The sequence below is a fragment of the Odocoileus virginianus genome, chromosome 13 (genome assembly GCF_023699985.2).
Source record: "Odocoileus virginianus isolate 20LAN1187 ecotype Illinois chromosome 13, Ovbor_1.2, whole genome shotgun sequence".
Classification (NCBI taxonomy): Eukaryota; Metazoa; Chordata; class Mammalia; order Artiodactyla; family Cervidae; genus Odocoileus; species Odocoileus virginianus.
In genome coordinates this window covers 542,575-570,210 of record NC_069686.1, presented here as the reverse complement: position 1 = coordinate 570,210, position 27,636 = coordinate 542,575, and the positions used below count along the sequence as shown (strand labels likewise).

At 39.3% G+C, this 27,636-nt stretch overlaps 1 protein-coding gene across 3 annotated transcripts in view; it reads left to right on the top strand.

The window, feature by feature from the left end:
• The first annotated feature begins 482 nt into the window (after window positions 1-482).
• Window positions 483-27,636, top strand: part of NAB1 (NGFI-A binding protein 1) — a 47,748-nt gene continuing 20,594 nt past the window's right edge. The window contains exons 1-3 of one of the 3 annotated variants that reach the window (XM_070475852.1): window positions 483-736; window positions 11,808-12,645; window positions 26,905-27,038. In XM_070475852.1, the coding sequence (XP_070331953.1) occupies window positions 11,827-12,645; window positions 26,905-27,038 (953 nt within the window). In that variant the 5' untranslated portion in view covers window positions 483-736; window positions 11,808-11,826. The remainder of the gene's footprint in view (window positions 737-11,807; window positions 12,646-26,904; window positions 27,039-27,636) is intronic. The other 2 variants (XM_070475851.1, XM_020909971.2) reach the window with 2 other exon arrangements.

Below are 27,636 nucleotides of genomic sequence, written 5' to 3'. Positions count from 1 at the left end.
GCAGGCCCGAGGCGGCCTCCCCTCTCTCCTGCCCGCCACCCCCGTTTTCTTCCTTCCCGCCCCTTCCCCCCGCCCCTCGCCCCGCGCTGGGCTCGCGGGAGCCGCCCCCTCCCAGGCGCCCGTTTGGTTCCTCCCAGCTGCCGCGTGAATGGGCCGCCCTCCGGGTTCCGCGGGGCGGGGGCGGCGGGAAGAGGCTGAGCCCGGGCCCCGGCGGCCGCCGCCCCCGCCCCCGCCCCGCGGCGGCCCACGCCGGGATCTGCGTCACTCGGCCGCGCGTGGGCGGGAGCCGGAGCGGCGCATGTAGCAAGAGCGGAATCTCCCCGTGTGACAGCGCGCGGGGGGCGGAGGCGGCGGAGGCGGGCGGGGGAGGGGAGGGGAGGGGGAGCGCGCGAGGGGCGGGGCGGGAGTGGGGGGAGGGCGCGGCGGGGGAGGTGCCGCCGCCCCAGCCGCCCGCGCGCCCGAGTCGGGAGGAGCCGCCGCCGCCGCCGCCGCCGCCGCCGCCGCGGCCGAGCGAGTGCCGTCGGGGCTCGCGGGCGGGAAGGAGCCGCGGGCCCGAGCTGGAGGGGGGAGTAGGGAGAACGCGCCCACCACCTTCCCTTCCCCCCCTCGATGGGAGCGGGGGCGTCCCGGCCGCCGCAGCCGACTGAGGAGACCGAGCCCGGGGCCGTCACTTCGGAGTTGGGGCTGAGGCGTCCTCTGGGGAGAGCGCGCCAAGACCGCTGCAGCAGCTGGCCGCGTACGTACCGACTAGCTGTCCGCCAAGTGCCAGATGCCTCGGTGCTTGGGCGAACTTGGGGCGGCGGAGCCTCCGGGCTGCGCCGGCACTTGGGGGGCGGGGGGTCCAGGGCTGCGGGCCGCGCGCGGCCGCCGCCGGAAGGAGAGGGCGGCCTCGGGCTCTCATGGACGATTCCCGGAGAGAATCGGTGCGCAGGGGCAGCGAGCAGAGGGCGAGCCGGGCCGCGGGGCCGACCTGTGCGTTCCGCTCCCAGAAAGCCGGGGGTGCGGCGTCCACTCTTCCCACCCGGCTTTGGCCGTCGCGCGCGGCGCGGAGCGCTTGTGGGTTGTGCGCGGTGGGAGCGCTCGCCGGCCCCGGAGTTTGCAGCGTCTTTCCGCAGAGGCAGAGTCTTTTTGTTGGTTTGTTTACTTTAGAGTCTTAATTTTCGTCCTGAGTGTCCTCTCCTATGGAATGTAGTCGTTTTCTTTTAAAGGCGGAAGGAGAGTTTTGCTTGAAAGTGGCTTACAGAAACTTGGCACCGAGGTGAGCTGGAAGCGAGAGACTCATTTGTGCTCGCAAAGGCCGAGTGTGGAATTTGCCAACACATGTGGGACATACAAGCCTTGGATGCAGAAGTCTGTGACCTTATTAATGGGGAAACGGTGCGAGTGCAGTCAAATGCTTTGGGACTGCAACTTCGCGGTTCACGAAGCTCAAAATGTGAAAGGACACTTCGAGTGATTCTAAATTTTGTAAGATCTTGGGCGAAAGGATAATTGAAATATGCATTTATAGGTTCTGCAGACCCAAGTTTTGCAGCAGGTGATCAGGAGGAATCGTTGACTTGCATATACTTAATTCCTCACTCAGAGAGATTCGGGAGGCAGGGAAGATTTGGGGGTAGCTGTCAATTTAAAATTTCCTTCAGAGTTGATTTGGAGTAACCTGTCACTACCGGTTGGTTTGCCCGTGACATGTCTGCAAACTTAAGGAGTGCAAAGATCAGAACTGAGAGGGAGATACTCAGATCTTGTTTTAAAATATTTTGGCAGTTTTAATAGATAATATTAGATAGCATAGGAACAGTGAAACAGAATTTTAAAAAGATTAGTCACGTAGGAAATGCTAGGCTGTTTTGTTAGAGAAGTGTGCACACAATGAAATACTTAGAGATTTTCACTTTTTTGAAAAATTTCCCTGTAAACCATACCAGATTATGACATGTCGGAATTTATGTGTGGGTTTTAAGAAGGAATAGTGAGAGAAAAGATGCATAGGATTTACTTTCTATATTTTGGATGGGAGCTGATGTTTTCCAGAAGACCTTAAAAAACTGCTTCTAGTCTAGCCTAAGAGCCAGTAAAAGTGTCTCTTAGATTCAGGGGTATCCTTTTTCCTCCACTTTCCAGTACTTGAAACATTAAATGCTGTCTTTTCGTTAAGTTTTAAAAATTATATTCTCCTTGTAGGTATTATTGTGCATGTTAGGATTCTTTTTGGAGAAGGAAATGGCAACCCACTCCAGTATTCTTGCCTCGAGAATCCCACGGACAGAGGAGCCTGGTGGCTGCAGTCCATGGGGTCACAAAGAGTTGGACACGACTGAGTGAGCAGCAGGATTCTCTTGAGAGTTTATATATATCTGCAAGGTCAACCTACTTTATTTCTGTTTGGGTATTAGTTATTGGGAAATCAGGTCATGAAAGAAAATACCAAAGAACCATTGGAAGGTTTCTCCTTTTAATTTTATTATTTTTAGCAGCTTGCATAAAAGTTAATATGCCAGCCTGGTATTAGGAAAATTTTGTTTTTCTTGGCTCTGGTGATTTCCTATTATGTGTGAGTAAATCAGTGATAATAATAAAAACATTGAGGCATTGTAGATTTTTATTTCACTCTTCCTGCTAATTATGGGTGTAGCAAACATGACAGAAATCCTTAGGAATACTGTAGCCGATACAAGGAAATTTAGTGAGCTTATATAGCTAATAAGTAATTTGCTATATCCAGTGAATATATCTTGCCTTGTTTGAGAATTAACAAAATTGAATAATCTCGGTTAATGAAAAATTTACCTTTTTTGTTGACTAGTAACATCCATTGCCCTGTAGAAAATTAATATATTTCCGTTCTCCTTGTTATTTGGAGAATCAGTTAAAGCTTTAGGTATTTTCTTTTGATCACATTTTAAGAGCATATTGGCTTATTATTAAAGATTTTGGGGATTTGTACCATGACTGTTTTGAAAGAAAAAATTATAATGTATGACAAAGTGGTGGAGACCTTTGAAGAATTTATTGAAGGAACTTTAAATATTTAAAGAAAAAAGTGGTTGCATGGAAACAGAAGTATGTCAGGTTTTTGTATCCTAGACTGTGTCCTAATACTTGGGCTTCATCTGGTCCATTATAAGTCTTAATTGTTTTTGTTGATGCTATGCATGTACATTATTGGGAATAAAAGCTTTGTAAAATTTACCCTTAAATGTGAAGCCATATTCTGGATACCACAGAAGTATGATACATTTTATGTTACTTCCACGGAAATAACCATTTTATAATGCTTTTTAAGTAAGTTAAGATCTTCCTTAGTATAATCATCTATGTATGCATATTTCATAAAGCTTATTAAAAATAATAAGGAATACATAATGCCCACTTAAGGGGCATCCTTTGCTTTGGATTTAGTTTTAACTGTTTCGTTCATTCCTTTTACTAGAATGAAGAATAGTATACAGTTATTTTATTAAATGCAAATTTACTTTTTGATCTGACATTTTCAATAACTAGTACAATAGTAGAATATACTCTCTTAAACTTAACAATGAAACAAGTGGGAAGTTGATGTTGGGGAAAAAATAGTAATCTTTGTCAGAATTCTCACAGCTAAAATATACCATTAAGCTTTCAAATAGTTTGTCATTTATCAATACATTGTATTTAGAGAGTTGCATCTTAATTTATACTGTATGTAGAGGAATTTCTGAAATAAAATTTTATATGTAATTTTGGTGACTAACTTGACTGTTAGTTGATTGAAGAATTTCCAGTCATATTATATGAAATACTAGTGTTTACCTGTTGTTATCACAGTTAATGCATACTTATTAATTGCAAAAAATAAATCTGATTTTCCTAATACTGATAAATATAAGCTTACACCTTGAATAATTAAGATTTTAAGAGGTTTATAAGAAATTTTTTCCAGCTTCATTCAGAATTCAGAAAAAAAATATCAGTAGGCGAGAGCATTTTAAGTTTGCTAAATTATTGTTAATGTGTTAGAAGATATATGTTTAATTCATAGATATTACAGTAATAAGACCCCAAAATATCTTTTCTGTTTCGGCTTTTTAAAAAATTATTTATTTTTAACTGGAGGATAATTGCTTTACAGTATTATCTTGGTGTCTCAAAAATATCTTGCCTTAAGATACATTCCTGAATGCTTAATAATAAATATGCCTGGTTAAATCATTTGATACTTGAAACACATACATAGGAGTTAGTACCTGGACCACCTTGCAATCTTAAATAACCAATGATGTAACTAAGCCACATTTGGTTATTTTAGGTTGAGCTCTGGGACTAGGAAAAATAATGAGAATAATTCACTCCTAGGCTTAAGGGTCATGCAGATTCTGGCTTGTCATCAGCCTTTTCTGTCTCAGCCTGTGAAGTACCCATTGCACCCTCTCCCAGGCTCCCATACCTCAGGCTCTGTGTGCCTAGTCACTCAGTCACGTCCGACCCTGCAACCCTGCGGACTGTAGCTCTCCAGGTTCCTCTGTCCATGAAATTCTTCAGGCAAGAATACTGGAGTGGGTAGCCATTCGCTTCTGCTGGGGATCATCCAGGAATCAAACCTGCGTCTCCTGCATCGAAGGCAGATTCTTTACCATCTGAGCGACCAGAGAAACCCATACGTTCAGGCTACATTCTCCCAAACCTGGCCATACCTCAGAGGTTTTAAATGTAGCCACCTGCTTCAGATTTCCTGTTTGCTTTCTTGCCATTTCCTGTCTCTACCTTTCTTTCCCTTGGTGTGTACCTGATCTCATTTAGGTGTTAGAGGAAAACAATCCTGTGGAACTCATTCACCTTACTCTGTAAATGACTCATGAGCTAACTCTTCCCAAGTATTTTCACATTTTCTTTTTTACAAGTCTGGAAGAGATTGGTGTTAGATATTCACAGTACAACTTTCAGGCTGTGTTGGGAGGCAGGAATTGATAGTCCTCTCTGTATAAGTCAGATTTTACTAGACTTTTGTCCTTGGTTTCTACCCACTCCTGGACGAGTCTCTTCTTTGGAATGCCATAGACTTCATAGAAGTGTGTGTATACATGTTTTTATTTCCTGCATCATGAAGAGAAGGATTCAAGAGTAGTGTTTGTGAATCTATTCAAATCTAATGATCATTAATAAGATTGATATTTGTTATATGGAGATGACATTTTAATTCATAGAAATCAAGAGGGAAAAGACCTAGGATCTCTCATGATTGAAATTGACTTCTTAAAATGCTGCTATTGGGGCTAGGCTGATAATGATATATTCTGGTAAAGGGAGCTCGTTCGGCCATCTTGCAGAAATCCACCACATAATTAAAAGGGAAGTACTGAGGATGAGGGAATGAGAAAGGTGGGAGATAAAGTCGTAGGATGGGCTCTTGTTAGATTGGACAGCAGTTAACACAGAGGGGATCCCTTTTGGAATACAAAGTGAAAGTCCCTCAGTCGTGTCCGACTCTTTGTGACCCCATGGACTGTACAGTCCATGGAATTGTCCAGGCCAGAATACTGGAGTGGGTAGTCTTTCCCTTCTCCAGGGTATATTCCCAACCCAGGGTCGAACCCAGGTCTCCCACATTATAGGTGAGCCACACGGGAGGCCCAGGAATACTGGAGTGGGTAGCCTATCCCTTCTCCAGAGAATCTTCCAGACCCAGGAATCGAACCAGGGTCTCCTGCTTTGCAGGCAGATTCTTTACCAGATGAGCTACCAGGGAAGCCCTGATATTATAAAAGGAGACTGCTAATCAGATTATGACTCAAATGTTGGGTTTCATTCAACAGAGGCTTTTAACAGAGATGTTATTCCTCTTTGAATACTTAGATTAGAGAGGGATAAAAGCTGAATGAGACTCAAGTCCCTACATCTTGCATGCTAAGTTACTTCATTCTTGTCAGACTTTTGCAACCCTAAGGACTGTAGCCCTCCAGGTCCTCTGTCCATGCGATTCTCCAGGCAAGAATACTGGAGTGGGTTGTCATGCCCTCCTGCAGAGGATCTTCCTGACCCAAGGACCAGCCCACCTCTCCTGCATTGATTGGCAGGCGGGTTCTTTACTGCTAAACCATGAGCTGATTCTGCTGTCAGGGAGCTTAAAGCCTGCGGTAATCTGTTCCACAGAGCCATGTAAGTTTGCTTCTCTGTTTCATGGCTCCTTATGTTTAATACTTAGCATAGCATTTAGCATAGTGTTGAAGTGTGTGCTTACTTCTCTGTTTCCTGGTTCTTAACTGTCTATGAAGAACCACTGGAGCAAAGTCCAGTGTTTGGCACAAGCATCAGGGGAAGGTTAAGGGCTACAAAGGAAGATGGATAGGTCTAGGATACCTGTATGAGTTGTTTGGATTTTTTCCTCCATACAGTGGGGAAAATTTGCGGAAGTGAGTAAAGAGCCACATCTGTACTTTAGGATGATGAAGTCGACATTGCAGTATGGCATATATTGAAGGTGAGGAGGCTGTTTTCAAAGTTGGGGCAATAAGCAAGGGGAAAATTAGAATTAGGTGCTTTTGAGGCAGAGAAAAACGGTTGGTGATGTGGCCTAAGGACATGTAGATTTGAGGAAGGAAGAGGAAAACAAAAGCATGAGTGGATAAAGAAGATATATATACATACACACACACACAATGGAATGTTATTCAGCCATAAAAAAGAAATTCTGCCATTTGCAACAACATGGATAGAATTGGATGGTATTCAGGCAGAGGATGACAAATACTATATAATATCACCTACATGTGGAATTTTAAAAATAAAACTAGTGAACATAACAAAAAAGAAATAGACTCACAAATATACAACAGACTAGTGATTACCACCTGGAAAAGGGAAAAATGGACCGGCAAGATAGGAGAAAGGGGTTAAGAGGTACAAACTGCTATGTATAAAATAAATAAGCTACAAGGATATATTGCACAGCACAGGAAATAGAGCCAACATTTTATAATGACTATTAAAGAAATGCTGTGCTGTGCTTAGTCATGTCCGACTCTGCCACCCCATGGACTGTAGCCCGCCAAGCTCCTCTGTCCATGGGATTGTCCAGGCGAGAATACTGGAGTGGGTTGCCATGCCCTCCTCCAGAGATCTTCCCAGCCCTGGGATCAAACCCATGTCTCCTGCATTGCAGGAGGATTCTTTATTAGCTGAGCCACCAGGGAAGCCCAGAAAAGAAATACAACCTTTAAAAGTTGTGAATCATTAAAAAAAATTGTGAATCATTATAATGTACACATGAATCTTCTGTATAATATTGTACATTAACTGTATCACAATAAAATTAAAAAAATAATAAACCCCTACTTTTATTAATCCAGAAACCTGGAAGGGTAGTGGTGCAACTAAAAGGAATGAGAGTTGGGAAGAATAGATTTGGGAATCTGGAAGAAAGGAGGAAGATGATAGCACATACTTGCTTTTGGGCTTACCAGATTTGAGAAGTTTGACAGTCTCCATGTGAAATGCTGAATTATCAGAAAAACAATTTGGGTTCTCACATTCTTCAGGTTTGAAGATCACTTTCTAAATTTAAAAAAAAATAGCAAGTACTCATTAATTTTGCTTTTAGTGTTTTATCAATAGAGAATACTTATAATGACAACTTGAATATGATCACAGTATTAAATGAGATTAAATCACAAATTTCTTTTTTTTTTTTTTAACTTTGCAAAGTAGATGTATATGTATGAGTCAGCACTTGGTGTGCGTTTGGGTTGAGAGCACTTGGCAGTGACTCCATAAAGCACTGGTCCAAGCTACAGATAGCGGTTTGCAGGTCAGTCTGCTATAGGGAATATTGAAGCCTAGGGCATCATCAGGGGAGAATATGGAAAGATAGTAGAAATGGGATATAATATAAAAATTTGGAGAATTCCTGCAGTTAGAATAGAGTAAGGGAAGGCAGCATAACATAGTAAAAAGTCAGGTGAAGAGCATTTCAAGGAGTGATGTCAAACTGCAGAGAGGTTAAAGAGAAAAACTGGTGATCACTCAGTAGTTACTTGGGAGCTTTGATGGAAGAGTTGGGACAGAAGGCAGGCTGAAGCTTCTTGGACTAGACTGAGGCAGGTTTGAAGGAATGGTTCTTCTTTTCGCTTGTGACCATTAAAGACCTCTGTCTTACCCTAAATCCCCACAACCCAGCTTGGAGAAAGAGAAATTTTGTTTCCCATATTTATACTAAGTTCTGTGTTGTGGTTCAAGGACAAAGCAGGAGTTGACCAGTAAAGCTTTTGGAGCCAAACCAGCTCCTTACTTCACTTAGCATAGTTTAAATCTTGGCAGATGACTGATCCTACCCCAGAAGGAGCCAAAGTGAGTTTGTCTTTAAAAGATTCTGGAACAAATTATTACCATTTAAAATAGATCATTGAATTAGCAAACAACAACAAATGGCCTTAAATGAATCACTGTTTTATTCCTCTTCCTTTGGGACTAACTGGACTGAAGAACATTTAAGCTGGTGCAAGTGGAGGTTTGCTGTATATAGGCAGCAGGCCCTTGGTTTAGTTTTTGAATGCAGTAAAAATGGGTAACTGATTTCTCTTAATTGTGGAATTCATAAAAAGGTCAGACTCAGCATGGTTGTTCCAGCATCTCTTGCACAGGCCAGGTATCTGGAGTTTTCAGCTGAGTAGACTTACTGTGCTGTTAGCTGCCTATGTTACGTTGCATTGTATTAGAATCCTTTTGTGTTCACTTCCGATTAGAGAGATGCAGCTTTCTTTTGATTTATTTGACCTTCATGTTGAAGCATGAATAGACACAGAGTTTGTAAAAACAGAAAATCTTGTCTTATAAAAATTTTCTTTTAAATCAAATTAAGTTAATGTATGAAGTGGTGGGTGTTTAAATGATCGCAACGGGCTTTATGAGAAACTGAAACGTGCTCTTAAAGCAGAAAGCTTAGGGAGAAAAGTCCTTTCCCAGCAGTAAGTGTGGGCCTTTAGCAAGTCTCCTGGGACTCTAAATAGTTCACTTATTTATCTTTCATCTGATATCTTGAAACATACACTTGGTCTACTGGTGGAGATGTTATAATGGTAACTACTTTCTTACTGGAACATAAGAGCTTTCTCTTAGGAAACTAGGGGGTGTCCTTTTTTTTTTTTCTGGGTAAAGATGAGAAAGGATAAAAATTGAAAATTAAGATTTTCTAAAACCATTGATTATCTCAGGAGAATAAAACCTAAGTGTGAGTTTTGAATTCTCTTTTTCTTACATTTTTCTTTTTTATTTGTCCATGATATATTCTTTGTTATTGCTCATAAGAAGATTCAAGAACTCTGTTCTAGATTTTCTCAGGTAATTTTTAGCTTACTCCATAATTTGGGGGAGTATAGATGGTGAGGTCATTGATGACGCCATGAATCTTGCAAGGTTACAGCCCTCTTATAAAAAAGCTTTCGCGTGTATATGTGTATACATACATGTATATGTATGTGTATACTCTGGAGTTGAAAGCCTGTGGAATTACTGCATTAAGTGTGTGAAGGGAAAATGGGTTTCCTTCCCTCTATCTCATAGGCTTTCTAGAAACCCTTCTATTTGGTATAATGTTGTTCAGTATAGACTTGAACTTGAGTCTGTAACTCCCCAGAGCTTGTTTTTGTGGGTTAGTGTCCAGCTGGATGATCGATTCTCTCCCTCAGAGGTCTCCCTGTGAGTGGGAGGATAGAACACATCCTCTTATGAGTGATTCAGAAGGTGCAGAAATGTTTTTATCCAGAGAACTAACGTGACATGAACACAAAGGTGGTCTCAGAAGCTGTAAGAGTTTGTGGTGCCCAGAGGGTACACTAAATAGGGATCTTCCAGTGTAGTTTGCCAGTTTTGCCAAATCATAAGAGTCTTCTGAGGTGCAACCCTAGGAAATTATATTTTTCAAAGGTGCCCCAAGTGATTTCCTGGCTGTCAGCAGAAGTTTAGTGGTCCCAAATTGAATTTTTTTAAAAATATATATCTTGGGAAGTCATCAGGTCATGACTTAAAAAGAGCCATAAAATTTGAGGAGGTCAGTAGTTGATGAGAGCAGATTGTGGATGACACAGGGGTTCCAGGAGTTGGGGTTTCCTGGGAGTCAGTCCTTAAGGTGGTAGGGAAATGCATTCTCCTTGGATGGGATGACTGAGACTAGAATTTGGTATAGCAGTCTGCCCAATGATGTAAAGCAGAAGTCCCAAATTTGTTGATCTGGCCTTCAGGGCTGTTACCAATATTCCTCAGCTTGCTGAATCTCCCAGTTAACAATTGCTCCTGACTTTCTTGAGTTGAGAGTGTACTTGCATTTTCTTCCAATGTATGTATTCTTTTGGCTTACTATAATTTTTGCTATAGAGGGCTGTAGGAGCCTTTTAATCCTAAAGGTGCATTGATTACGAGTTTGTTTCTCTTAACTGGAAGTACTTGGCCAGCTCCTCTATATATGTGGGAGGTCTCCAGGCAACTGTGAATGACTTTTAAATAGAACTGCTAAGAGGTCAAGAAGGGCTTTGCTGGGTCTTGCTCTGTCTCTTTAAAGGGAGACTTCTCTGCCTTCCTTGGGCTCTAGGAGTATAACTTCCTTGGCTCTGTCTCAGGCTCTTCCACACCCGCTGGCTTCATCCTCTGTCTTGAACCCTGAGACAGTTTCCATGCTGTTATTTGCAAACAGGACAGCTCTGCTTCAGCATTATGTCTTGTGCTACATTCTTAAGTGCCATGTGTTTGAAAGGGAATTCCAACATCCCTAATTTTCTGTATCCCTGATGCCTGTTGCAGTTCTAGACTCTTGCATAGGTAATCCCGTAGTCACCTATTAGTCTGTTTCTGGAACCACAAAAAGTATTTCTAAAAAATGGTAACTGTTTCCTCTCTTTTCATCGCTTACACCTAAGTGATCACCAAGTCTTGCCATTTATTTGTCTGAATTTTTCCTGCCTCTTTTTTCTCCATTCCTAAATATACCACCTTGTATCTTATCAATTCTAGTTCATACTGAAATCTCTCATCTTCTGCCTGCCAGGCTAATCTTGCTACTTTTTCTGTATAAAATAAGAGCTAACTATAGCCATCTCACAGGGTGTTGCGAGGATGAGATGTAACGTTCAGTGCCTGTTTATCACATGGTCTGACACAAGTGTTCGGTGCATAGTAGCAGAGTACACTCTTACCTCCTTCAGAATTTTGTTCTCCTTCACTTCATCTCTGTGTGGCACCGTGGAAGCAGCAGATTGAGTGCTCAAAAATACAGGATACAGAGCCTGGCGAGCCATGTTTGGCTTAAGTCGCTAGACCTGTTTAGCTACCTATGAGATCTCAGGCAAATTGCTGATCTTTGAGCCTTTATATTTTTTTCCTTTACAACGGAAACTATTACTGACTATTGATCATTATGCTTGTTAGGAGAGTAAGATAACTTACAGGTACAGAGAGGCTTCCCAGATGGCATCAGTGGTAAAGAATCCACCTGCTAATGCAGGAGACACAAGAGACTGAGGTTCGATCCCTCGGTCAGAAAGATCCCCTGGAGAAGGAAATGGCAAACCACTCCAGTATTCTTGCCTGGAAAGTCCCATGGACAGAGGAGCCTGGCAGCTACAGTCCATGGGTCGCCAAGAGTCAGACAAGACTGAGTGCACGCACACACACACATCACACACAGCATAGAGAGAATGCTTCCTTAACAGTCAGTTGCTGTGCAAATGCTCCTTGTTTTTTATTCTTCCCGTACTGCAATCTTAAACCCTGTAGTGTCCGACAAAGAGGCTTAAGAAGTTTTTTAGCAAGTGTGATGAGCGTTTCCTCTCTTCTTTTTGCAGGTTAAGCCCATCCACAGTGATGGCCGCAGCCTTACCCAGGACCCTGGGGGAGTTGCAGCTGTATAGAATATTACAAAAAGCCAACCTGCTTTCTTATTTTGATGCCTTTATCCAACAAGGTGGTGATGATGTCCAGCAACTCTGTGAAGCTGGAGAAGAGGAGTTCTTGGAGATCATGGCCCTCGTGGGCATGGCTAGCAAGCCCCTTCATGTTAGAAGGCTGCAGAAGGCTTTGAGAGACTGGGTTACAAACCCTGGCCTTTTCAATCAGCCACTGACGTCTCTGCCTGTCAGTAGCATACCCATCTATAAGTTACCAGAGGGCTCACCGACATGGCTGGGAATATCCTGCAGCAGTTATGAAAGGAACAGCAGTTCCCGAGAACCTCATTTAAAAATCCCCAAGTGTGCTGCCACGACGTGCGTGCAGAGCTTGGGACAGGGGAAGTCAGACGTGGTAGGCAGCTTAGCACTGCAGAGTATCAGTGACTCCCGACTCTGGCAGGGCCACCACGCCTCCGAGAGCGAGCACAGCCTCTCCCCGGCGGACCTTGGCTCCCCGGCTTCCCCGAAAGAAAGCAGCGAGGTGCTGGATGCTGCTGCTGCACTCTCGGTAGCCGAGTGTGTGGAGCGGATGGCCCCCACGCTGCCAAAAAGTGACTTGAACGAAGTTAAAGAGCTGCTGAAAACCAACAAGAAGTTGGCCAAGATGATTGGTCACATCTTTGAGATGAGTGATGACGATCCACACAAAGAAGAGGAAATTCGAAAATACAGTGCAATATATGGCAGATTTGATTCGAAGAGAAAGGATGGGAAACACCTCACACTTCATGAGGTAAAAAAGCCCACATTTTTCTTTGTGTGTATGTGGTGTGCTGTCTCTTAAAGAGATTAACTTGGTAATAGTTTACAGCAGAGATGATACACTCCCTGGATTAAAGACATTTAGGTTGAGCAAAATGTAACTCTTTAGTGAAAATTGACCGTATTTATGGTGTTAAGGTATTTCTGTGTTGAATTCAAACATGTTTAACTTTAAAATTGTAGTGTAGAGTGACTCTTAGAATGCTATCAGTTTAAGTAGTGAAAGCATAAAGTCTGCATTTACAAGGCAGTTTGTCTTTTAATTAAGAATTAAAATGAAATTTTAAATCTAACTTAAATATCATTTTTGTAGACTTTTTAGAAAAAAAAGTTGTAAAAAAATAACCAGAACTTAGTGATTTTCACATAGCATAGAAAACAAAATTATATTAGATGAATGTTAGAAGAATTATTGTAGCTTTGAATATTGTTTTGTTGTGACATTTGAAATTAAAAATCCTCATTTTGTTTTTATAGCAGTCTATCAAGAAATATTTTGCTTAAGTAGAAGAATACATGTATGTATATTTCTTTAACATTTGCTCCCTTTTTCTTGTCTGTCTGGCCAATACATCATCTTTAAGACTCAAGCATGAGCTTAAGTCTTTTATAGTGTGTTTTCCCCTAAGTAGAATGACCTTTCCTTTCCATTTTTACCCCTATGCATACTTCTATCACAGTAACTTCAACACTTTATTGTACTTTTTAATATATTGGTCTGTCCCTCACAGTATACTTTGAGATTCTTCAAGGTAGAAATTATATCTCATTCATTTTTATATCCTCTGAATCTAATGTGCTCAATAAATACTTGAAAAATAAGTGCATTTAAAAATTACCTTTTTAAAACAAAAGCTGTTTCATAGCTAAAATTTATAGCCATTTATCCATTAGAAGAAAGAGAGAAATTCTGCTTGAAAAAAATTTTCAGTTGAATGCAGTATTTCATTACTTAGAAACATAAGATCATTCCCCACAGACTTGTACTTGAACAAAAAAATAGTATATACTCATTGAAAAAGTTTCAGTATGTACAGAAGGATGTGAAGTAATTGAATCTGTAAACATCCAGCTACTTTCCTTTACATACACAAATGTGGGGTCATATTTTGCACACTCTTCTCCAAATTCTTTTTTTTTAAACTTAATAATATACTCAAAGTACAGTATACTATTATATTTTCAAGCGGTTACGTATAGAGCTACTGTATTCATTTATGGATTGCATTATATTTCACAGTATGTGTGTGCTGTTATCTTAGCCATTCAGTTTTTGATGTCACTTAAGTTCATTTTTTAAAAATGTTATATATTTTAAATATATATTATATATATAATTATATATATTATATATATGTATGTAACTATAGAAAATATTTATGTAAATATAAATATTATATATACATAGTTTAAAATTTTATATATTAAAACGTTATACACATATACCTTTACAGATTTGTACATCTTTTCCTATAGAATAGATTCCAAATGTAAAATCATAGGCCCAAAGAATATGTAGATTTACTATTATAGTAGATAGTGCTTAATTGCCATCTAAAAGAGCTGGAACAATTTATATTTTCTTTATCATTATTATATGCAAATGTCCATTTTTCCACACTCTTGCTAAAACTGCATTTGTCATTTTTAATTTTCGTCAGTCTAAGAAAAATTTCCATTGCTCAAAGTAACTTTCATTATTGAGGAAGAGCATCTTTTCATGTGGTTAATAGACATCCAATTTTATGTTCATATCCTTTGTTTTATTGTTGGAGTTGTCTTACCTTTAAAATATTGGTAAAAACTTTTTATGTTGTAAGTATATTAACTTTTTGTCTTAGATTGTAAATATTTTTCCAGATGATCATGTGTCCTTTGACCTTTTAGACTTGTTGCCATGTGGAAATTTAATTCTGTATAGTAATGGTCATTGATCTTGTCCTGTGTCCTTTCATTCATCTGATTCTGTGTTCCTTCACTAGTATAAAGTTACGACGATTACTGTAGCAAAATACTATATTTTATATATGGAAGTGCCCCTTCAATAGTATTCTTGTGCAGCATCTTTTTTTTTTTTTAGGTAATCTTACACATTTCTCCTTCTCAAATGAAGTTTTTAGTGTATTTGTCAAATTTCCCCAAAATTTCTGCTGGTGTTTGATTAGAAATGCCCTAAAGGTATAGGTTAATTTGGGGGGAAAATGATATATTTACAATAATGAAAACTCCCATACAGTAACATAGTATGTGCATTTACTTAGCTCTTCTATATTCTTCTGTAATTTTTTAGTTCTTTATTCACAGTTTTAAACATTTCTTGTTAGGTCAAATACTGTGTATTATACATGTGTATATTAAATGTTTGTATTATAAATATTTACATTTATTTTGCTTTTATACATGCATGAATAAGATATAAAGGGGATATAATTGTAAATGAAATTGTTTCCTTTTTAAATTACTATCACTGGCTGATTTTTATATATCAATCTTCTTTTCAGCAGTTTCACCATCTGATATTTTTAAATTATTATAGATATGAATGTCTACTGATGCTTAATATCAGAGAATTGGTTAGCAAAATTAGTCACAGGGATTCTATGATTTGATCTCCTTTGGGCATGTCCTTGTGTAATTGTTATGTATTATTGCCATACAGTAATAAATTAACAAGAACTTGTGATCTAGAAAACACAAGTAGCATTATAATTCAGCTGCACTTTGACACTTTCATTACCTGTGGCCCAGTGTAGAGGAATCTGCTAAAGGCTCTTATGATAGGAAACAAAGGGCGAAACGTGTTGGCAGTTTTAGGTTCATGCTTTAATCTAGCTTTCATATAGTTCTTAAAACATGGCAGATGAAACATAGTCAAGGACCTGTACTTTTATTAAAGCAAAAGTATGTTAAGAGATGACTTCAATAAACCCTATCAATCTCACTTAAAAAATTTCTAACCTGCTTTTAAAAAATCCAAAATGAATTATTTCACACTTGACTTTTCCTAAGGGGCTCTTTGCTTCTTTGAATAAATAGGCACAGGTGGTATTTAAGTAATGAGCCCATTGTGGGTTTCCCAAAAGAAGGAAACAATCAAAATGAATGCTAGTAGGCGGAGATGTGGGGGTGGAGCTTTGGAAAATGTGGCTTGTGTTTTTGAAACTTAACTTAGACCACTTATTATTTGTAAGTCAAGTGTGTGAATCTGGTCCAATAATATATTTTAGGATAGAAGTGTATGCATCAGAGCACTTTCTTCAAACTAGTAACCATCCAGGAATTTTGCAGAAATGATGAAATCCTAAGGGAATTAAAGAAGCTACTATCAAATGTACTGTTTAGATATTGTGATAATTTCACATTTTTTAATTTGACTGTTTAAAATGAGAGAAAGACTTGAGTTTTTCTAAATTCCTAAGACTAAAGAAGGTTACTAGTTTGTCCTCAAGTTCTAAATAAGGAAAGATATGACTTATTCTTAATCCACTTTTAGTAGTATTTCTGACCCTGTGTATAGTATTACAAACTCTGTGGACACTATTCTTTTCATCTTTCAAGACATATAAATAGGTCACAAGTAGATGAACATCAGGAAGTTATCTATACCTGAAAAATAATTTTTAACTCACGAGTACATAAAATTCTCATTTTTATATGCACTTTATATTTGCTTCCCAGTATACATTGTAAAATTTATAATCATTCCATTTTATTGTAAAGAATTGTAGAATGAATCATTGTTACAGACACTTTCTTTAAAGCTAGACAATCAGTGATGGTCTTAGGACATGGCTAGGTATGGCCTGGTTATAAGGGTCAGACCATGAGCATAATAATATAAGAGGCTGAGGCCTAGAACCACACTCGTTAACTGGTGTGGGGCAGGTGCTAACGACAAACCCAGGAGCAGGATTACAAAGAGGTCCAGGCAGGCAGAGTTCCATCTGTCCAGATGTGTTGGTAGAGTACGTGGTACACTAGGTAAGCAGAGTGCATCAAACCTTAAAGCAGTAAGTGGATAAAGAGAAAGACTGAAAGTTGAGAAGAGCAAGGCCGTGGAGCATGTAGGGGCTTATAATATTCAGAGATAGAAGCACAGACAAGTCGGCATTATAGAGAATGTTTGTCAGCAGATAGCAGCTTCCAGCCAAAGAGCTCTGGGACTCAAAGACAGGAAGGAGAAAAAGAGGAGAAGGTAGAGTTAGTGGATAAGTTGTAGATGTAATGGAAATGCTATAGAAGCTGGAGTGCTAAGAAGATTGCAAAAACAAGGACCTAGGCCCATGGGATACATGGTGGTGTCAGGTTTAGGTCAGCTACCACTGTAATGTTAAGAAGGCAAGGCTGAGGGTGTCAGAGAAGCCCAACAGTTTTAGTTTTGAGAGACAGGGATTGTCAAATCAGGGAACCTGGTAGACCTGAACATACTAGGTACAATGCTTTATTCTGAACTCTGAGCTTGAGTGGAACAATTTCACCATCTCATACTTGAAAGAAATGCTGGACATTTCCTTTCGATCATTTTTAAAAGTAGGTTAGACTTTGCTAAGTTTGGGGTTTAATGAAATCTGAAGAAATAATGGAAATATATTTCTTTCAGTTCATTAATGTTTAAATACTATCATGTATAATTAAAATGATGTTGGTTAATGGGAAAAAAAAAGATCATAGGGCTATCAGGTTAGTGTCCCTTCTGGAGTCACTTTTGATAATTCACAACTTTTCTGAGAATCTGTCCATTTCATGTAAGTGTTCAAACTTATTGGGATAGTTTATAGTTTTTAAGACCTAATATTGTTTGTACCTTTGTCTCTTTTCCCCTGATTAGCCTTGCCAAAGATTTGTCAGTTAGATTAATCTTTTCAGGGATCTGCAGACCGAAGCCTGTGGGCAAAATTTTGCCCACTTCCTGATTTTGCAGATAAACTTTCTTTGGAATACAGACATGCCTTTCTGTTTATGTATTATCTGTGGCTGCTTTTGAGCTATGGTGTAGGGTTGGGTTTTTGTTAACACAGACTGGCCTATAAAGCCTAAAATATTACTAGCTGACCTTTTACAGAAAAGCTTTCCAACTTCTTTATTGGGAAGCACTTTTGGCTTAATTGAACTTTGTAGTTATGTTGTGTTCGTTTACATCTGCTTTCGTATAGTTTATTGTTCTAACTTACATTTTATCCTGAGTTCATTAATGTTCAGTTCTTTTCTAATGTAAGCAATTAAGGCCATGAATTCTCACTATATATTGAATTAGCATTATTCCCAAAGGTTTTACTTCTGATTATTTCTCTTTTTTATTTATACTTTCTGTTCACTAACTATAAAGAAGTTTTTTTTTTTTCATTTCCTGATGTGAGAGGTTTTTCCTTAGTTCTTTTTCCTAATTATTTCTGAGTTACATTGTGATCAGAGAACGTGGTTTGCCTGTTGCCAGCCCTGTAAAATATGTTGAGATGTTGTTATGGCCCAGTATGTGGTCAGTGTTTTAAATGTGCTTCTGCAGTTGTTGTTAGAGTATTCTCAATGTGTTTGTTTTAACAAGCTTATTAGGTCTGTTATTCAAACCTTCTGTAGACTGAATTTTTTATTATTTTGTCTGCTTGCTCTATCAGTAACTGAGTCGTGTGTTGAAATCACCTACTTTGATTGTGGAGTTGTCCCTTTCTCTTTGAATTATGTAGTGGCCTTATTGATTTTTAATAATGCATTTTGCTTTTTAAAACTTTTTTGTGTAGATATTAATACATGTGCTTCCTTTTTGTTAGTAATTGCTTGTTACTTCTTTCTTCCATCCTTTTACTTTTGGTTTTTCTGAATCTATATTTTCGATATACCTCTTGTAAATATGATAGTTGGGTATTTAAAAAATCCTGTCTTACATTCTTTGTCTTTTAACAGAAACATTTGGTCCATTTAAATTTATTACAGTGACTGATGCTTTGAATTTATTTCCTTTATTTGTATTTCTTCCCTTCCCTTTTTTTATATCTCACATTTACCATCTGGAACTAGTGTCCTTTGGCCTGAAGTGCATTATCTAGAATTTTCTTAATGAAGACCTGCTGTAGGCAAACTGTCTCCTTCCCCAGCCTATTGGAGAATATCTTCATTCCGCCACCGTCATTTTCGTTGTTATTGTTGTTCAGTCGCTAAGTTGTGTTCAGCTCTTTGCACCCCTCTGCACTGCAACATGTGAGGCTACCCTGTCTGTTACTGTCTCCTGGAAGTCACTCAAACTCATCTCCATCGAGTCACTGATTCCCTCCAACCACTTCATCCGCTGTTGCCCCCTTCTCCTCCTGCCTTCATTCTTTCCCAGCATCAGAATCTTTTCCAGTGAGTCAGCTCTTTGCATCAGGTGGCCAGAGTACTGGAGCTTCAGCTTTAGCATTAGTCCTTCCAATGAATATTCAGGGTTGATTTCTGTTAGGATTGACTGGTTTGATCTCCTTGCTGTCCAGGGGACTCTCAAGAGTCTTTCCCGGCACCACAATTTGAACGTATCAGTTGTTTGGTGCTCAGCCTTCTTTACCATCCAGCTCTCAAATCTGTACATGACTACTGGAAAAACTATAGCTTTGACTACACGGACCTTTGTTGGCAAAGTGATGTCTTTGCTTTTTAATGTGCTGTCTAGGTTTGTCCTAGCTTTCCTTCCAAGGAGCAAGTTTGTTTGTTTGTTTTTTTAATAGTAAAGCAATTTATTTTCTTGGGTTGACAACAGATAAATCTCACTTGAAATGTGGCAGTAAGTTTGGGTAGAAGAGGAGGATATTGGCTGCATTAGTACTGAGATATTGATGGATATACATCTGAGGCAGCATATTTTCAAGAGTATTTCCTTATTACAAATCATCTGCCCCATTTCCAGACTGTGCATCTTGATTTTTTTAATATATATATATATATATTTTTTTTTTATTAAAGTATAGTTGACTTATAATGATTCAGGTACAGCACAAGGTGATTTGGTTATACAAATACAGATATATTCTTTTTGAAATTTTTTCCATTATAAGTTATTACAAGATATTGACTATAGTTCCCTATGCTATACAGTAAACGTTTGTTGCATATCTATTTTTTAATTAGAAATCTAGCATTCTATTCATACTGAGTCAAACAAGTGGAATCAAAATGTCATAATTTTTTAGTTAGGCAAAAATGTGTAAGTTTTCTAAAATATATTTGTTGTACATATTTATATATATGTATACAAAAGCTTTTCTCAGATTATTTCAGTCACTCCAACTCTATGTGACCTCATGGATTGCAGCACACCAGGCTTCCCTGTTTATTACCAACTTCTGGAGCTTACTCAAACTCATGTCTGTAGAGTCAGTGATGCCATCCAACCATCTCATCCTCTGTCTTCCCTTTCTCCTCCTGCCTTCAGTCTTTCCCAGCATCAGGGTCTTTTCCAATGAGTCAGTTCTTCACAGCAGGTGGCCAAAATATTGGGAGTTTCAGCTTCAGCATCAGTCCTTCCAATGAATATTCCAGGCTGATTTCCTTTGGGATGGACTGGTTGGATATCCTTGCAGTCCGAGGGGCTCTCAAGAGTTCTCTCCAACACCACAATTCAAAAGCATCAATTGCTCGGCGCTCAGCTTTCTTTCTCATATAGTCCAACTCTCACATGCATACATGACTACTGGAAAAACCATAGCTTTGACTAAATGGACCTTTGTTGGCAAAGTAATATCTCTGCTTTTTAATATGCTGTCTAGGATGGTCATAGCTTTCCTTCCAAGAAGGAAGTGTCTTTTAATTTCATGGCTGGAGTCACCATCTACAGTAATTTTGGAGCCCAAGAAAATAAAGTCTCTCACTGTTTCCATTGTTTCCCCATCTATTTGCCATGAAGTGATGGGCCAGATGCCATGATCTTAGTTTTCTGAATTTTGAGTTTTAAGCCAACTTTTCACTTTCCTCTTTCACTTTCATCAAGAGGCTTTTTAGTTCTTCTTCACTTTCTGCCATACGGGTGGTGTCATCTGCATATCTGAGGTTATTGATATTTCTCCTGGCAATCTTGATTCCAGCTTGTGCTTCATCCAGCCCAGCGTTTCTCATGATGTACTCTGCATATAAGTTAAATAAGCAGGGTGACAATATACAGCCTTGACGTACTCCTTTACCAATTTTGAACCAGTCTGTTGTTCCATGTCCAGTTATAACTGTTGCTTCTTGACCTGCATACAGATTTCTCAGGAAACAGATAAAGTGGTCTGGTATTCTCATCTCTTGAAGAATTTTCCACAGTTTGTTGTGATCCACACAGTCAAAGGCTTTAAGCATAGTCAGTGAAGCAGATGTTTTTCTGTAATTCCCTTGCTTTTTTCTATGACCCAGCAGATGCTGCCAATTTGATCTCTGGTTCCGCTGCCTTTTCTAAATCCGCTTGTACATCTGGAAGTTTTTGGTTCACGTACTGCTAAAGCCTGGCTTGAAGGATTTTGAGCATTACCTTACTAGCACGTGAAATGAGCACAGTTGTACAGTAGTTTGAGCATTCTTTGGCATTGCCTTTCTTTGGGATTGGAATGAAAACTAACCAGCCACTGCTGAGTTTTCCAAATTTGCTGGCATATTGAATGCAGCACTTTAACAGCATCATCTGTTAGGATTTGAAATAGCTCATTTGCAGTTGCATCACCTCCACCACTAGCTTTGTCTTCATTCTTAATTGCTACTTATTTTGGGATCAAATTCTATATTGTCATTTACTTTCTGTTCGTAATCAAAGGTATCATTTCCTTGTCCTTTGGCTTTCATTGTGTTTAGAAGCCAGTGGTTATGTGACTACTGTCTGCTTTAGAAGTCTTTTTTTCCTGTACCCCAATTCTTATTCCTCCTTAATTCTTCTCTCCTTCTGACTTCTCAATTTTTCCTGGTCATTTTTACTATATTATTCTTTTAGTCATATTTTCAACTCCTTTTATCTCTTTAAATAAAGTCCTTGAGGGACTGTTTCTGCTGGTTTTTACTTTCGATTCCCTCTTTCGTTGACTCTTTAATGATTTCTATGTATGAACTCATATTTCTTGAAACTGTGGGAATGTTTTGAGAGCTAGGAAGAAAATGGACTCTCCTAGAGGTTTTTTGTTTTGCTTCTACCAGGCACCTGTGCTCCACACACTACAACTGTGGAGCCCCATGAAAGTAAATTCTCAGGCTGTTAGTGTGAATTAGGGCTAAAAACCCATGTGAAGAGCTGATTTGGGTTTATGAAATTCTCTCCCAGTTAGTAATAAGGTTCAAGACTGGTAATTCTCCTTGCTTTTCCCTGGGGGTGAGGGGGGACCGTGTACAGGTATGTCTCTGATTCTGTCTTACATTTGGCTGTAGTACTTTCGTATTATTTTTCACCTTTATGGAGGAAAGGTCTTTGACTCTTCAGCCTCTCCTTTGATGGATTCTGGGGTTTTTCTGTTCCTCTCTCCGCATACTCACCAGCCTAACAAGGCTGTGAAGATTGAAACTCATCTGGTTTAGCATCTGTCCTCAACTTAGTCTTTGAGATAGTCTTCATTCATTTTGGCCTCAGTAGTTCTTACTGTCTTGCTGGCTTATTAATGTGAAGATATTTTTTCTTCCTATTTTAGCCGCCATTTTTCCTGTGAGAAGTGTGAGAGGGCCAGGCACAGTACGTCGCCCTCCCTCTGCTGGAAATGGAGTCTTGACTGCCTGCTGAGCCTCCGTTACATAGCCTTCCTGTTGTAGTGTTATGCTAACACTTACGTGAAGCTCAATTGAAAGTCACAATCGTTTGATTGTTAAAAGATTATCATTTTAAATACTGCCAGCAAAGACAGTTTTAAAACCTAGTTATAAATAATAGAAGGCTAACTTTAAGAAATCTTTTTACAAAGATATGAATGGAATTTTGGTATTTTTAGCTGTGAAAGGAGGAAGTGGAGGAAGTAAGTAAACCAATGAGGGAGACTACCTTATTTTATACTTTTAACAAAATTAGAAACTTAGAACTTTTAAAAAGCTAGCTTGGTGCTGCAGTGACTAACTACTGGTTTTGGATAATTTTTCTTTTTAAAATACATCATAATTGTTACTGATTTAATTATTAGCAACTAGGATTATGAAATCTAGAAGATACGTACAGAAAATAATTTTTGAGGAGAAAGCTTGATGAATTGGCTTCATATTACAACTTGGAGTGAGCTATCATTATTTCTCTAGCCTCAGTTTTTTTGCCAGAAGGCTCTCTGAGGACCTGGGGAGTTCAGTATAGTTTTTTGGTCTGTTAGAGCCTGAATTCAGTTACAGAGATTGTGTTCTGTTTGTTTTTCTTGGTTTCTGGTAGGATGATGAAAGGAATACTAGAACACTGTTTTTAATTTATGTTGAAAAGTTATTATTATCTATGGCTGTGCATGAGCTGGTACGTCTGAAATGTTGTCAGTTAAAATATCTTACTGACAACTAGAATTTCTCCATACTTAATTAGGTTTATGAGCACAAAAAAGAACTAGCTACATAACAGGCAACTCAAAAAGGATATTTAAAGGTCACTGTAGCTACCACTAAGCTACAGTTGAAGCTAATTTATTTAGGAAATTATTCTTTGCAGTATGTTTTACTTTTTGCTCCTGTAACATTGTGCTTATCAAAAGCACTTAGGGAAGAAATTGATCTACTGATGATTCTTTAGGAGGGGACGGAGAGGGCTGAAAATAATTTCTTCCTATTATGCTTTTATATTCAGCCATGGGTTTAAAATAAGAAACCTGACCTTAATTGCCAGTAGCCACATTACAAGCATTTAGTTCAGTTCAGTCTCTCAGTCATGTCCAACTCTTTGCGATCCCATGGATTGCAGCACACCAGGCCTCCCTGTCCATCACCAACTCCCAGAGCTTACTCAAACTCATGTCCATCAAGTTGGTAATACCATCCAACCATCTCATCCTCTGTCGTCCCCTTCTCCTCCTGCCTTCAGTCTTTCCCAGCATCAGGGTCTTTTCCAATGAGTCAGTGTTTCGCATCAGGTGGCCAAAGTATTGGAATTTCAGCTTCAGCATCAGTCCTTCCAATGAATATTCCGGGCTGATTTCCTTTAGGATGGACTGGTTGGACCTCCTTGCAGTCCAAGGGACTCTCAAGAGTCTTCTCCAACACCACAGTTCAAAAGCATCAATTCCTCAGTGCTCAACTTTCTTTATGGCCCAACTCTCATATCCATACATGACCACTGGAAAAACCGTAGCTTTGACTAGACAGACCTTTGTTGGCAAAGTAATATCTCTGCTTTTTAATATGCTATATATGTTGGTTATAACTTTCTTTCCAAGGAGTAAGCATCTTAATTTCATGGCTGCAGTCACCATCTGCAGTGATTTGTGTGTCTAGTTAGTAAAAGTTAAAATGTAAAGAATACTTAAATACATTCATTAGTCAGTCAATATTCATTAAGCTCACAACCCATGCCAGAGACTGACAAGCCAAGTCTCTGGCTTAACATATGAAAAAGTAAAAATGCAGCATGTGTTAAGTGAAGGAAAGGAGGTTACACACCTGTATTCACATGTATGTACACAAAGGAATATTTGAATAATATGCATAAAAATATTAATAGTCATTCTGGATGGAATGCATGTTGCATTTATTTTCTTTTGCTTCTCTATGTCTTAAAAACTTTTTAAAAAAAGTTATTGTGAGTAAAGTGGAATGTCTGGGTAGGGAGGAAGAGTAAATGCCTGATTGCTTATCAAAGGAAAATGAGAATTGATACTAAAACAACTTTGTGGCAAGTGTGTCTTCTCACTTCTTGTTAGAGTCCTTGGAGGTAGTGATATTATCTGGTTTTGCCGCAGAGAAAACTGAGGCTCTGAGACGTTTTTACATGTCCAAAGTTACACAGGTGGTAAGTGATGGAGCAGACTCCTACGCCTCTCTGCCTTTAGGTCCCGTCAATTTGCCATCAATCATGCCTGGAATGGGTTTCTTGCTTTTTAGAAAAGTCTGATATACCCCTTGGCAGTTTCTTACATCTATTTAAATTGACAACATTATATGAAAAACATGCTCTAGTCTATTAAGCAAACTATAGAGTTGGATTTTAGGATAACAGTTGATACTTAGATTTTTAGAACTGGTGTTTCGTCAATTGCTCCTTGGAAGAAAAGCTATGACAAACCTAGACAGCATATTAAAAAACAGAGACATCACTTTGCCAACAAAGGTCTGTATAGTTAAAGGTATGGTTTTTCCAGTAGTCATGTATGGATGTGGCCATACATACTTTGGACCATAAAGATTTGATGCTTTAGAACTGTGGTGCTAGAGAAGACTCTTCAGAGTCCCTTAGACAGCAAGGAGATCAAACCAGTCAATCCTAAAGGAAATCAATCCTGAATATTCACTGGAAGGACTGATGCTGAAGCTCTGACACTTTGGCCACCTGATGCAGAGTCGACTCATTGGAAAAGACCCAGATACTGGGAAAGATTGAGGGCAAGCGGGGAAGGGGGTGACAGAGGATGAGATGGTTGGATGGCATCACTGACTCAGTGGACATGAGTTTGAACAAACTCGAGGAGATAGTGAAGGACAAGGAAGCGTGGTGTGCTGCAGTTCATAGGGTCGCAGAGAGTCAGATACAGCTTAGTAACTGAACAACGTGAATCTTAGAGATTTGGTAACTCTAAGACCTTGTTTTTCCTTTTTAGCCCTCGTGTGTGATAATACTTTTTTATTATCTTTTACTAGGTGACTTTATAAATATTTAATGAATATAATTTAATTTTTATTCCTAAGAATTTTCATGTCACTTCACATTATCAAACCATGTATATTCAGTTTTGTAAATTAATTTATTTATTTTAATTGGAGGCTAATTATTTAACAATATTGTGGAGGTTTTTGCCATCATTGACATGAATCAGCCACAGGTGTACATGCGTCCCACTGTCCCAAACCCCCCTCCCCCTCCCTCCCCATCCCATCCCTCAGGGTTGTCCCAGTGCACCAGCTTTGAGTGCCCTGTTTCACGCATCAAACTTGGACTGGTCATCTGTTTCACATATGTTAATATACATGTTTCAATGCTGTTCTCTCGAATCATCCCACCCTTGCCTTCTCCCACAGAGTCCAAAAGTCTGTTCTTTACGTTTGTGTCTCTTTTGCTGTCTCGCATATAGGGTCATCGTTCCCGTCTTTCTAAATTCCATATATGTATGTTAATATACTGTATGGGTATTTTTCTTTCTAATTTACTTCACTCTGTAGTAAGTTTCATCCACCTCATTAGCGCTGACTAAAATGTGTTCTTTTTAATGGCTGAGTGATATTCCATTGTATATATGTATCACTGCTTCCTCATCCATTCGTCTGCTGATGGGCATCTAGGTTGCTTCCATGTCCTGGCAATTACAAACAGTGCTGCGATGAACATTGGGGTACACGTGTCTCTTTCAGATCTGATTTCCTCAGTGTGTATGCCCAGCAGTGGGATTGCTGGATCATATGCCAATTCTATTTACAGTTTTTTAAGGAATCTCCACACTGTTCTCCATAGTGGCTGTACTAGTTTGCATTCCCACCAACAGTGTAAGAAGGTTCCCTTTTCTCCACACCCTCTCCAGCATTTATTGCTTGTAGATTTTTGGATAGCAGCCATCCTGACTAGCGTGTAATGGTACCTCATTGTGGTTTTGATTTGCATTTCTCTGATAATGAGTGATGTTGAGCATCTTTTCATGTGTTTGTTTGCCATCTGTATATCTTCTTTGGAGAAATGTCTGTTTAGTTCTTTGGCCCATTTTTCATTGGGTTGTTTATTTTTCTGGTGTTCGGCTGCATGAACTGCTTGTATATTTTTGTGATATATTCAGTTTCAGTTAAGGAAATATTATCACCATATCATATAATCAGATCCCTTGGTTTCTCATAAGCAAAAAAAGATGCAGAATATTTTTAAACTTTTTATTTTGCTTATTTTCCATAAATTCTTCTACTTAAAAATAAATAAGTGTGTAAATAAAACCAAGATGACCGTTTTGATTAGCTTGAGTTCTGAGAGGTGTAGGTGACTTGATTTTCTTCTGTAATTAGGCAGTAGGACTAATTAGGAGTAAAGGCTATCCTGATTTTCATAAATTATGATTTAACTACATAATGATGTGACATTTTTATGTTCTCAAGTGAAACATTTTCTACATTGATGAAATAAAAATGCTTATAACTTTGGAAACTTTATTTTGAAATGCAGCTCACCGTTAATGAAGCGGCTGCTCAGCTCTGTGTAAAGGATAATGCCCTGCTGACAAGAAGAGATGAACTTTTTGCCCTGGCCAGGCAGATTTCTCGAGAAGTCACCTATAAATATACTTACAGAACCACCAAGTAAGTGTGTAACTGACAGTGCTTTTGCAGTTTGATAAAGTAGAGCTTGAAACACAGTCCACTGATAGAGTATATTTGAGAAAAGTAGAAGTGTGGTTATAATTCTATCAACAGTGAAATGAATTTTCAAAACATTGTTGCTGAAGTTTGTTACTTTGTCTAATCCTCTTTTATTGTCTTTTGAAAGATAGTTCCCTAGTGCTGTAGTGTTGGTCTGGTAGTGGTTCTCAGCATTCCTCTCTCACATAGATGCTTTGGTTTTGAGTGTGATGAAAGGATTTAGTTGAGCAGCATTTATAGACTCATTTGTATACTGTACAAGCTACGTGAACTTTGTGAACTCTCTCTGAAAGGAGTGTGTTTGCTTTTGCAATGTGTTTGCCAATCTGAGGGGCCTCCCTGGTAGCTCAGATAGTAAAGAGTCTGCGTGTGGTGCGGGGCACCTGGGTTGGATCCCTGAGTTGGGACGATCCCCTGCAGAAGGAAGTGGCCAGCCCACTCCAGTATTCTTGCCTGGAAAATCCCATGGACAGAGGAGCGTGGCAGGCTACAGTTCCATGTGGTCTCAAAGAGCTGGACACAATTGAGCAACTTCACT